Source organism: Athene noctua, chromosome 17, assembly GCF_965140245.1.
Source record: "Athene noctua chromosome 17, bAthNoc1.hap1.1, whole genome shotgun sequence".
Taxonomy (NCBI): domain Eukaryota; kingdom Metazoa; phylum Chordata; class Aves; order Strigiformes; family Strigidae; genus Athene; species Athene noctua.
In genome coordinates this window covers 1,503,330-1,515,604 of record NC_134053.1, presented here as the reverse complement: position 1 = coordinate 1,515,604, position 12,275 = coordinate 1,503,330, and the positions used below count along the sequence as shown (strand labels likewise).

The window sequence follows — 12,275 nt, the reverse complement described above, 5'->3', positions numbered from 1 at the left end:
CTTGCCCAGCTAAACAGACCCATGTGGGAGCGCTGGCCGTGCCGCGGGGGTTGTCCGTACCCTGCGCACAGACAGGCTGATCGATCCCCCGGGTGACTGAAAGCTCAGTCCAAAGGCTGCTCCGGCCCAGGGAACACACAAACCTCATCTAGGCCGATGAAGCTGTTGTTGGGCAGGAGTTTGGCGAGCGAGGCAGTGACTGCGCTGGCCCGCGCGGTCGGGCGTGGGGCAGCTCGTGAAGAGCAGGTTTTGTTCACTAGGGGAAGGTGTTTCCCAAGCTGAGGAAGCGAAGTCCCCAGGGCTCCTCCGAGTCCACGTCCGACAAGGAAGATGATGAAGCCACAGATTACGTTTTCAGAATAATCTACCCGGGGACACAGTCGGAATTTGGTGAGTGTGTTGGCGGGGGGGGTCAGGGGGTTACGGGGAGGGGGGTGAGCAGCCGGGGACGCTGCGCTGATGGGCACGCGGCCCATCGGGCCAGGAGGTGGCCCAGAGAAACGGGCTTGGCCTGTGGCAGTGCTGCCTTTTGTTCAACGTTGTTGGTTTGGGGCTTTTATTTTCTTGTTTTAACCTTCCACTCACTACCAAGTCCATTTCTGCAGCTGCACAACAAGCTGTGACTGCCTTAACGGTTGGAAAAAAGAATCCTGGTACATAATTTGAGTAGTGAAGTTCACCTTTGGTCATGTTCCTTGGGGGTCACTTTTCACCATCACAAGCCTCCAGGGCTGATTCTTCTCTTGCTGTCACCAGCCGGTGCCACATGAAAACCAGCAGTGTTCCTTCAGCGTTGCTTCTGCAGCGCAGAGGGGAGGTTACAGCACCTGCTCTCTCTGTGTGCTGCCAGGCTTGAGCCCCGTGTCTGCTCCCTTGCTCACGAGGCAACGGAGAGGATGCTGCTGGATTCGCCAGACCAGAAATGGCTCTTAATGGCTGGTTGGGAATGATCTGAACAATGTGCTTGCCTGAAGTGACTGTACATTTGTCCTCGCTCTTCTGTGGGTTACTAAGAACAATTTTTTGACCTCTGGGAACGTCGTAGATGACTCTAAGGGGGGAAAACCAAGAGAAGACTTGCAGAGTGCTTTTAAAAAGCTATGAAATTTGATCAAAACCTTGTTTCTATATTTTTGAGGCTCGAGTGGGGCAATTGCATCTCCTGTGACTCCTCCATAACATCAGTTAAGATTATACTTAGTTCTTCCTGCCTTTAGCTGACTAACACAATTCAGTGAGTCAGATAAAAATCTGATTGAGGCTAGAATAAGCAGCTAGAAATGCTCCTTTCTGTAGCTTCCTTTTGATCTACCCCTTAAAATTCCATGCTGGGGGCCAGATTTTCTGTGAAATGAATTGCTGCAATCTCCTCAGCTGGCATCATCAAAGTCTATGTGGTTCCTGTGGACCTTCCCAGAGGGGGGTGGAACTGCATCAGTTCTTTCTTCTCCACAGATTCTTCCTTTCTCCCTTTTCATTTGCGCCCTTGTCCTCTCTCTGTGTCTCTAGTTACCATTAATGGTAATTTTCACCCATCCCTTGCGTCTGTGGTCTCCATCACTGCTGTGAGAGGGAAGAGCACGAGGACTCCAGCTGCGAGCACGATGGTGGTGATCCCTAAACGATTTCTGAGTCTCCCCATCACGTCCCGACCTCCCCTTGCCCCGCTGGGGACCACTCGGCATCAGTGTAATGCGGCTGTTGTTTGTGTCTGGTGCTACTGCTCGCCTCTGTTGTCACTTGACAATCCCTGCAGAGGCGTCCCCTGTCCCTGCTGACCGTCACCGACCCATCAGCACCTGCTCAGTACGGGGGAATTAGGAATATTGCAGCATTTTTCTTGCTAATATCAGTTATTCAGTATCACAAGCAGGGGGAGTCGCTGAGACCAAGGGCGAGCGAGGAAGCCCTCTCCCAGCTGGAAGCTGGAATTTCTACCACAATTTAAGTCCCAAGGAGGAGCAAATAGGATGATTAGTCACGAAATCTTTCTCAGTATCCCACAGTTTGCCTTCATCGCGTTGGACTTTTTCCTAGGGAGGCCCAAGACTGAGGGGCAGGGGCTGATCGAGGCCAGGCCCCCCCTAAGCGGGGGGCTCGGGGGGCGCCCGCTCTGCGGGCCGGGGCCTGCGCAGGGTCCGAGGCCCTTCCAGGAGCACTTCTGAGTTGAAGCAGGGATTTACCAAGTGACAACATGATGAGCTACTCGCTCCTGCTCTCCCTCTCAACTTCTTCATCAAAGTCTTTCTCTCCTCTCTTGTGATTTGGGTGCTCCCGCCTTTCCCGCAGTCGTGGATGGGATCCCAGTGTTTGAGAGATGGGGCTTTTCCTTTCCAGTGATCTGCTCTTCCTGGGACAGCGGGTGATTTCAGTCATGGGTTTTGTGTGGCAGTCTGTTGCAGCCCCTTGTCTCGAGTCTCTCTGGGTTGGCTGTTTGTTTTCTGCCTTGGTTGGCACTCGGCAGTTTAAGATTAGCTTGCTGAAGGCACTGTAGTTAATTAACAGATGGTTCTCTCTCTCTTCAATGCTCTTTGTTTCCTTCCCCCTCTTTCATTTTCCTCCTTTCCCCTTTTTCTTCCCCCTCTTGCTTTCTTCCCTCCCTCCCTCTCTGTCTTTCTGTCTTTCTGTCTTTCTGTCTTTCTGTCTTTCTGTCTTTCTGTCTCTCTGTCTTTCTGTCTCTCTTTCTGTCTCTCTGTCTCTCTGTCTCTCTGTCTCTCTGTCTCTCTGTCTCTCTGTCTCTCTGTCTCTCTGTCTCTCTGTCTCTCTGTCTGTCTTTCCTTCCCCATCTTTCTTCCCTCCCCTCTCCTGAGCTCACCAGTGCTGGTGCTGTGATTACCTGCTGTGGGTCCTGCCTGGTGGCTGGACTCTCTCTGGGAAGTGTGGGATGCTGCTGTGTTTGCTGATCAAAACTCTCCTCTCGGTTGACCTCCCGTGGCTCAGCTGACCCCGGGGCTGTGCCAGGCAGCAGCTGATGCTCCTCTCCGCCCTCTTACAGTGCCCCAGGACCTGATGGACGCGCCGGGCACTGGCCTGCCTCCCATGTGGCAACCCAGCACCCGCAAGTCCTCCTGCTCCTCCTGCTCTCAGAGCGGCTCCTCTGACGGTGGGCCGTCCAACGGCTGCAGCCACGAGAGGTACGACGGCTCTGCTGCGCCTGCTTGGAGAAATACGGGTAAAATAAACTGAGGGTCACGGGTGAAAGCCCAGCGGGGTGGCTGGGTGAGAGCAGTTATGGTGCAAGTGGTGTCTCCAGCCTCACACTTGGCTCAGTTGTCCAGGGACCATTTGCAGGGACCAGTGGGACATAAAGTGAGGCTTGTCCCCTCCTCTGGGACATCTCAGCTGCTCTGTGCAGCAGGAATTGCTGGGCAGAGGTCCCATGGTGCTCCCCTGAACGCAAAGCTGGAACAGCCAGGTCAAAGCAGGGGCTGGGGGAATGTGTGGGAGCGATTCCTCTCCTCACATCCTCTATGTTTTCATTGGCAGAGCTCCGCTGAAGCTCTTGTGTGACAATATGAAGTATCAGATCCTCTCCCGGGCCTTCTACGGCTGTGAGTACTTGGCACATCCACGGTGCCGTGATGGGCAAGGGCTGGAATCCTGGCCTCGGGGCTGGGAGTGGTGCTGGGGCGGCTGGGCAGTGGCCAGGGGCCTGTGGCATGCAGGGCCCTGCACACACACGCTCAGGGTTGGGAGCAAACATCTGAAATGAGATCCTGGGGCTTCAGCCCAGCGAGCAGCAGTGCTGGTGCCACAGGGTGACGAGATGTCGCCCTGTCCCAGTAGACTCCCTGCTTTCCTGCTCAGGCTGGGTGCAGCTCCCACGGGGTCAGAGCTTTCCCCTGCCCTTCATCCCCACAGCCCCCCATGTCCTCTGGCTGACTATTTCCTTCTGCCTGATGCAGGGCTGGCCTATTGCAGACACCTCTCCACGGTGCGAACCCACCTGTCCGCGCTGGTTCACCACAACATCGTGTCTCCCGACGTGCCCTGCAGCGCCCGCGCGGGGCTGACTGCGGACATATGGCAGAGATACCTGCAGGACAGCACGGTAGGGCCAGCGCTGCGGGGACAGCCTGGTTGTGGTGGGCTTGGGGTGGCCGGGGCAGCGCCGCTTAACTAGTCATAGCGTGGTAAAGTAAAGTAAATTGAGGAATTCCTTGAGAAGAGAAGTGGGGCAGCCTGCCCCAGCCTGCCCAGAGCACAGGGCTCCTAAATCTCAACACGGGGGAGCTGGAGAATGAAGGCTGCTCTCCGTAACACGTGTCTGCTCGCAGCCTGGCTGCAGCAGTGTCTGTCACCCTCAGTGCTGTGGTCTGGTGGGGGGTCCCAGCACGCTGTTACAGTGGGATGGCCAGAAAGCTGCGGCTGCTGCCGCGGTCCTGACGCGCTGCCGGGGCTCAGAGTCACTTCAGGGCGCTGTGGTGAGCCAGTGTTGTCCCAGAATGTCCATCCGCGTGGGCCTCTGGCTGTGCTTAAGCCCAAGGGGAGCTCTGAGAGAGCAGCCGCAGTGGGCGGGCAGGGCCTGGGCAGCACCCCGGGCGCTGCGGGGCGGTGTGGCTGGGCTGGGGCTGCCCTCGCATCTCCCGGCTGCGCCCGCGCTGACCCAGAGCTCTCCCCGCAGAGCTACGAGGACCAGGAGCTGCTGCGGCTCATCTACTACGGCGGGATCCAGCACGAGATCAGGAAGGCTGTCTGGCCCTTCCTTTTGGGCCATTATCAGTTTGGGATGACGGAGGCAGAAAGGAAAGAGGTTGGTCTGGGTGTGCTGCCGGCTCGGCAGGCCGGTGTATAGCCCTGGGTATTTCACAGCTTGAAGTGTCTGTGTGAACCCACGGGGTGTTGGGTCCCCTCTGTACCGCGGCTGTAGATAGGAGGTGGGAGAAAGCCCCAGGTAAGCAGGAATTCACAGAATCATCTGGGCTGGAAAAGCCCCTGAAGCTCCTCCAGCCCCACCATGACCCTCCCCCTGACCGTTCCCAACTCCCCCAGATCCCTCAGCGCTGGCTCAGCCCGACTCTTCAACCCCCCCAGGGATCCCGGGGACTCCCCCCTGCCCTGGGCAGCCCATTCCAACACCCAACAGCCCCTTCTGCACAGAAATCCTTCCTAATATCCAATCTAAAATTGATAGGACCAAGCTCAACGCTCCCCTGTGTGGGTGCAGCTGCTGGCTGCTGGTGTTCTGTGCACCTCTGGAAGGCGGGAAGGAGATGGATGGTTGTTTTTCCATCCTAATTTTTGTGCAGTTTTATGGGTCAGGCTCTGGCTGGTGCTGTGCTGCAGGTGGGTGACTTTAAGTCCCACCTTGTCACAGTTAACATGAGCGTGCGCTTCACTGCTGTGTGCAGGGTGTCTGGGAGGGGCAGGAGGTGCTGGTTTCTGGGCTCTCCCGAGAACAGCCGTCCAAAGAGCCTCCCTCTCTCGTGGCTGCAGGCTGACGACCAGATCCGCACCTGCTACGAGCACACCATGGCAGAGTGGCTGGGCTGCGAGGCCATCGTCCGGCAGCGGGAGAAGGAGTCGCACGCGGCAGCTTTGGCCAAGTGCTCCTCGGGGGCCAGCCTGGATTCCCACATCCAGAGGATGATGCACCGCGACTCAACGGTCAGCAACGAGGTGAGGGCGTGGGGGGCTTGGGGAGGCTCCCGCGCTGCGGGGAGGGACGGAGACACGGCTCTTGCTCACCCTCCCTCCCGCCTCTGCGCCTCGTTGCTCACTAATCCGTGTGAGTTAGGGTTGGAGCTCTCTTACCCGTTTTCTTTCATCTGCTCCTCCGGAGTGTTTAGCAGCAGGGGCGGCATCTGCTGCGGTCTGAGCCCAGTTTCTGGGTGCTGCTGCACTGACGCAGAAGTTTTGGTCTGTAGCCTGAATTGAGGTCTTGGGAGTCAAACAAATCTGCTTTGGTTCTTGCAGCCGCAGTATCTGCAGCGGCGCTGAACAGCTCTGCATCCCTGACCCCGGGTCGGGGTGTGGGCACAGAGGGTCTTAAAGCCAGGGAGAGGGCAGGGGGTCGGCCAGGAGCCCAGAGCTCTTCTTGGAGCTGCTCCAGACACTCTCACCAGTCCTGAGAAACGTTCCTCGTGGGTATTTCTGGAGAACAAGAGATACTTGTTACCTGGTTCACGCTCCTGGTGCAAAGTTCCATGGAAGTCGGTGTTGAAGGAGCAGGAGGGAAGAGGACCACGTTTCTGGCACTGAGGGGCTGTGAAACAGGTCAGTGGGCTTCTTGGCTCCCTTTTCCTTCAGCTGCTCAGCACGGAGGAGGCCTGGGCCGCTGCCTGCGGGCAGGAGGAGCAGGCAAGAGGAGCGGGGTGGCTCAGGGCCAGCTCTGAAGGAGCCTGCGGGGCAGCGAGGGCACCCAGCTCCGTGGGCCTTGCTTTGGCAGTGCAGTGAGGGGTTAGATCCACAGCCCAAAGCAAAGGGTGTGGAGGGAGAAGCCTGTTAAAGGAAGGAGAGTCCTGGGTACAGAGTTCAGGGAGTGTTTGTGGGGGGTTTTGTACTTGGAGGAGAAGAGCGCAGAAGGCAGAGCGAGCCGTGCTGGGTTATCTGACCTCGCGTTGCTGCACTGGAGGGGAACGGAGGCCAAGCCTGGAGCCCTCATCTGCTTTCCTCTGGGGAACTGGCGTGGATGCTTTTGGACCCAACCACGCAGGCTACAGGTGTGGAGAGAGAGGGAGAGAGGCAGGGAGGCGAGTCCGAAGCAGGGTCTGTGTGTGGATGACGGGGCTGGGCTGCATGCCCGGCCTTGCTGAAGCCCCAGGAATCATTCCCATCCCCTCAGCATCTCCGCTGTGGTGGTTCTTTTGCATCCCAGTGTGCCTGCTCCGGGAAGACGCGCGGGGAGGGGAGCTGGTGGGTTAATATGTGCAGAGGTTCACCCTTTTCTCAGCTCAACCTGAAATTTCCTGTTAGAAAACGCTCCCATGGTAATGGAGGAAAACTGTCGCCCTTCCTCTCTCCATCAGAGCCCTGCCCAGCAAACACCCACAATAGTAGGGTGGGGACAACTCGCTGCTGCCGCTCTGAAAGTGCCTGTTTTCTTAAAACCCCATTGTTTGTGCGTGAGGTCACTGCAACGCTCCCCACGTCCCCACAGCGTGAGCTGCCGCAGGCTCTTGTGTGGCAGCTCAGCGCGCGGGCAGGACTCGCTCAGAGGGAGCCCACGAGGTGGGAGCCCACGAGCTGGGAGCCCAGAGCACTGAACTGGTCACTGCAAAGCCCAACGCTTCCTTCTGTGCTTCAGCTGGAAGCCAGAAAAGGGTGCTGTTGACTTTTCGAGCAGCTGCCTGTGCTGACTCTGGCTCAAAACATCAGTATTTGTCCTTTAAGAAGAGGAAAAAACATTAATATGCTGGGAGGGATTGTTTTATAGCCTGTGACTTCATCCTTTATGTAAACTAAGATGGAGTGAGCCGCATTGCTGCCAAATTAGGACAGAGATTTGTAGAAAATTGCGCTCCAGGGAGACAGCGTGACCTCTCCGTAGGCCAGAAGAAAGCAGTTCCTTTCAGACCCAAACATACAGTGTTTGAACTGGATTAGCCTGGGACGGGACTTCGTTTTTTGTCATCTCCAGCAGTAAATGTCAGTGGCGGGCGGAGGCGGGGCGCGGCGCTGCCTCACAGATCTGCATGGCAGAGTTGGTGTGATGGGAATGTCTTTCACGGGTCAAATATGAGAATTTATTGGAGGCGTTTTTTACTCGTTCTTTACATGCAGATGTGCCCACCTCTGATAGCATGGCTTGAGCCTCCCCCTGCTCCAGACACCACGCTCTTTGCCTTCTCACTGGCCTTTTCCCTCTCTCTCGCAGTCGTCGCAGAGCTGCAGCTCCGGCCGACAGAATCACGCCCGGCTGCAGAGCGACTCCAGCTCCAGCACGCAGGTGAGTGGCAGCGCTTTGTCCCCTCCTGCTCCTTCAGACACCGGCCACCCAACAGCATCCGGGCTCTGCCCCGGCTCGGGCCCATCGCTGCTCGGTTACCATCCTGATTTCTGGCAAACAGAAGCGGTGTTTGGAGGAGGTAAATAACTGACCAACTGCTTCTGGAGCCGCTGAGGTCAGACCTGCGCACTGCCTGGGGGTGTTTAATATTCACCAACCCGCTCTGCCCGGGCTCGAAGGACCAAACCCCGCGTGGCCTTCAAACTTGAGGGCCCTTGGCTGCTCCATATGGTAGTAACCGCGTCTTTAACCAACCTCTTTAAATGATGTTCAGCCCAGTATATGATGCTGAGTAAAGCGTAGTCCTTTGGAGCAGGTACTGGATATTTTAGACTGGCTCTGAGGAAGGATTTCTGTGCAGAAGGGGCTGTTGGGCATTGGAATGGGCTGCCCAGGGCAGGGGGGAGTCCCCGGGATCCCTGGAGGGGTTGAAGAGTCGGGCTGAGCCAGCGCTGAGGGATCTGGGGGAGTTGGGAACGGTCAGGGGGAGGGTCATGGTGGGGCTGGAGGAGCTGCAAGGGCGTTTCCAGCTGAGATGGTTCTGTGACTGTGGGCTCCGAGTTGTGCAGATGACCAAGCTCTGCCTGCCAGATCCAGGCAGAGTAACCTAACGGCTGAGGCCTGTGCCCAGAAATTCCTCCGAGAGTCTGGTTAAAATGGAGCAGAGCGCTCGATGCTCAGGCTGAAGCTCTCTCTCACTATAGCCAAGACGTGGAGCCACAGCCGGGCACAGCATTACTAAGTTTAAAATGCCCTCAAGTCCTCTGAGCTTTCGTCCAGTGGTTGTCTGTATGAGCCCTGCAGACGTAGAGCAGATCTTCCTCCCTCCCCACCCTCGGGAACACGGGCATTACATCCCCAGGAGCCGCGTTTTACAGTTTATCTGCAGTTTCTCTGCACTCCTGGGGCTGTGGTGCCCACGTTCCCAACGGTTTGCTGAGTGCGGGGGGGTTGCTGGCTCTCACGGGGCTCTCGGCTCGGGCTTTGCAGGTGTTTGAGTCTGTCGATGAGGTGGAACAGATGGAAGATGGCAAGCAAAGCAAGATCCCCAATGGGACAGTTCCCAACGGCACGTGTTCCCCCGATTCTGGCCACCCCTCTTCCCAGAACTTCTCCATCGCATCGGGATTCTCGGAGCGCAGCTTCAGCAACGAGGACAGTGCCCTGGACACCAACAAATCCTCGGGCAGCTCTCAGGGAAAGGCCGGCGGGTCCGACGTGCCAGGCCCGCAGGACACGGATGGTGCCCGGCAGGAGGAGAAGCTGCAGGGCCAAGACAGCCTGGAAGGTGAATTTGCCCCCGGCGGAAGCGTGGATTTTGTTCCTGTGGGTGAGAGCTCGTCAGGGGTCCTGCGAGATCGTGACACCGTGGCCCTGACTGTGGTAGAGAGCTGGGCAGACAGCGAAGCTGAAAAGCAAAGCTTGGTGGAGAGTGAAGATAACCTCTCCGAGGAGCCGGAGATGGAGAGTTTGTACCCACAGGTGGATTCTCTGGCTGTAGCTGATCTGGCCAACAGCGAGACCTCTGCTGTCTCCTCGTCGGGTGTCACCTACTCGGTATGTCCAGGCTCACTCGCTGCGTGGGGTTCTCCCTGGGTGCCCCGCTCTTTACCTGCATTTCCCCTGTGCTAATCCCGCGGTTGTGTGGGGGGGGGCTGTTCATCCCCCTCCCAAACCCTGCCCTGGCACTGCGCTGCCCTTGCAACTTTTTTTTTGGTTTTTAGTTGAAAACAAATCAACTTGGCTTTTGTTTTGGGCAGCCAGAGCTGCTGGACATGTACACGGTGAACCTGCACCGCATCGAGAAGGACGTGCAGCGGTGTGACCGCAACTACTGGTACTTCACCCCCGCCAACCTGGAGAAACTCCGCAACATCATGTGCAGGTGGGAGCGGGCACGGGCTCCAGGCGCTGGTGCTTGGTTTCCCTGAGGGGCTGGAGCCTCAGACTTTATTCCGATTACTGAGTTTCGCCTCTGACTTCCTCCCCCAAATCCCCTCGTCGTCTCCGAGGTCCTCGCGGTCACCGGAGCGAGGGGAGCAGCGTCCTGCCCTGTGCTGCTCTGCCCCGTGGCTGGGTTGGTGGCCCAAGCAGGAGGCTCCCCGGGGCTGCCTGGCCGTGCTGCCTCGCAGCCTGAGCCCAGCACAGCCCTGCTGCTCTCCAGGATATATCTAGAAAATGTTTTAATGAGGATCAGCCCGCAGAGCTGTGGTGCTAATGAGGAAGTGCCTGAAGCAGCCGAGTGGTTAGTGCCTGCCCAGGAGACAGCGATACCTGGGTGCGCTTCTGATTCTCTTTGCGGGGTCCCTGTGACTAAGAGGTTGCTGTGTGCCATTCACCGACTCAGTTCAGCTCTAGCTCAGCAGCTGCGGCTGCTTCGGGGCAGCGAAGGCTAAAATATTAATACTCATCTTGCAAATATGAGGAGAAGCTGCTGTTTCATTAGGGCTGTCACTTCATCCGACAGCCCGAGTTGGAGATCTCTGCTGAGATGAGACCTGCAATACAGCAGAGTTTGGAAAACTAGTGGGCAGGATGGGAAGGATTGTTCCCTTGTGCCCGCAGCGGCGCTGAGCCCTTTCTGAACGCGTTCTGACTTCTACCAAATAAGGGAAGATATCTCTGCGGGCCGGTCGCTGCCGGGGACGCGGGGTCCAGGGAGGCGAAGCAGGCAGGGAGCGCCAGGAGGATGAGCGGAGGGGGAAGGGGGAGAATGAGAGATAAATTAACCAACTCTTACCACGCTCTGCCCTTTGACCAACCGCCCCACCTTGCTGTGCTTTTTCATTACACTTGTCCCTGCGCTGATTCCCGTGCGCTGGCTGCGGCACAGCCCTGGATCAACACCCTCCCGTGGCTTCCCTATAAGTCACCTCGGGAACTTAAATCATTTACAGGCCGCTGGTGGAGGGACGGAGCCCGGGTGTAGCAGAATAGAGGCCTGATCTGCCCTGCCCGCCGCCCTGCGCTGGCGGCAGCGTGGGGGAAACGCCGGCCCCCGGGAGCGGAGGCACGGGCAGGGGCGAGGCGGCAGGCGGTGGCACGGGGGGGGCTCATGGGTCGCCTTTGCTGCTCAATCCCACAGCTACATCTGGCAGCACATCGAGATTGGCTACGTGCAGGGCATGTGTGACCTGCTGGCCCCTCTCCTGGTCATCCTGGATGATGGTGAGTGGGTGGCTCCGCTCCGCTTGCCCCACGCCTTTGTGGGAGCGTGTGGGGGGACGTGCTGGGCCCTTGGCAGCAGGAGGGTCCCGTGTGCGGCGTGGAGTGGCTGGGGACAGGGTCACAGAATCCCAGAACCATCTGGGTTGGAAAAGCCCCTGAAGCTCCTCCAGCCCCACCATGACCCTCCCCCTGACCGTTCCCAACTCCCCCAGATCCCTCAGCGCTGGCTCAGCCCGACTCTTCAACCCCCCCAGGGATCCCGGGGACTCCCCCCTGCCCTGGGCAGCCCATTCCAACGCCCAACAGCCCCCCTTGGACAGAAATCCTTCCTCATAAGGTCCCGCTTGTCTTTGCTGCTGTCTGACCCCCCAGAACCCGACCTGGGGACAGCGAGGACCTTTAGCAGCGTGAGGCTGTTCTGAGCCAGAGCCCCGGTGTGTGTGCGGGGAGGGGTGTTCTGCTGCGGGGGGGATGCGGGCCCAGCTGCAGCAGAGCAGTGACTCTCTCCCCTCCCTGTGCAGAGGCTCTGGCTTTCAGCTGTTTCACGGAGCTGATGAAGAGGATGAATCAGAACTTCCCCCACGGAGGAGCCATGGACACCCACTTTGCCAACATGAGATCTCTGATCCAGGTCCTGGCACAACCGCAGGGCGGCCTCTCAGGCCGGAGCGGGGAAGCTGATCTTGGGACAGGGGTCTCGGAGGGGCTGAGAGGAGCTTTTGGGGGTGAGAAAGAGGAGGGACTATAACGACAGCCTGGAACAACGTGTGCCAGGGCTGCCAGGGAGGGAGGAGCTGCGTGGAAGGTGCTGTGGTGCAGTAGGAGAGCCGTGGGCACGGAGGGAGGCAGAGGAATGGCTGGTGCCTGCGCTGCACACTGATGAGTTTCCTTTTCTTGACAGATTCTGGACTCTGAGCTCTTTGAGCTGATGCACCAGAACGGCGATTACACACATTTCTACTTCTGCTACCGATGGTTTCTCCTGGACTTCAAGAGAGGTGTGTGCTGGGAGGGAGCGCAGGGCCTGCCACGCTTCTCAGTGCACCCCGCAGCTTCAGGGTTGGAACTTCTCTTTTCACCACGTGCTCCTGTTTCGCTTTCCCTGGTAGATTTGTGGCTGACTTCTCTAGATACAGAACCTGCTGTTCCGGAGCTGCTG

General features: G+C 58.0%; 1 protein-coding gene across 3 annotated transcripts in view; it reads left to right on the top strand.

Moving 5' to 3' along the window:
* Positions 1-12,275, top strand: part of SGSM1 (small G protein signaling modulator 1) — a 44,820-nt gene that overhangs the window by 25,311 nt on the left and 7,234 nt on the right. Inside the window, exons 12-24 of one of the 3 annotated variants that reach the window (XM_074920695.1) lie at positions 261-390; positions 1,510-1,689; positions 2,996-3,134; positions 3,487-3,551; positions 3,906-4,051; positions 4,625-4,753; positions 5,437-5,619; positions 7,817-7,888; positions 8,939-9,505; positions 9,709-9,833; positions 11,034-11,116; positions 11,638-11,747; positions 12,018-12,114. In XM_074920695.1, coding sequence (XP_074776796.1) covers positions 261-390; positions 1,510-1,689; positions 2,996-3,134; positions 3,487-3,551; positions 3,906-4,051; positions 4,625-4,753; positions 5,437-5,619; positions 7,817-7,888; positions 8,939-9,505; positions 9,709-9,833; positions 11,034-11,116; positions 11,638-11,747; positions 12,018-12,114 — 2,026 coding nt within the window. The remainder of the gene's footprint in view (positions 1-260; positions 391-1,509; positions 1,690-2,995; positions 3,135-3,486; positions 3,552-3,905; positions 4,052-4,624; positions 4,754-5,436; positions 5,620-7,816; positions 7,889-8,938; positions 9,506-9,708; positions 9,834-11,033; positions 11,117-11,637; positions 11,748-12,017; positions 12,115-12,275) is intronic. The other 2 variants (XM_074920696.1, XM_074920697.1) reach the window with 2 other exon arrangements.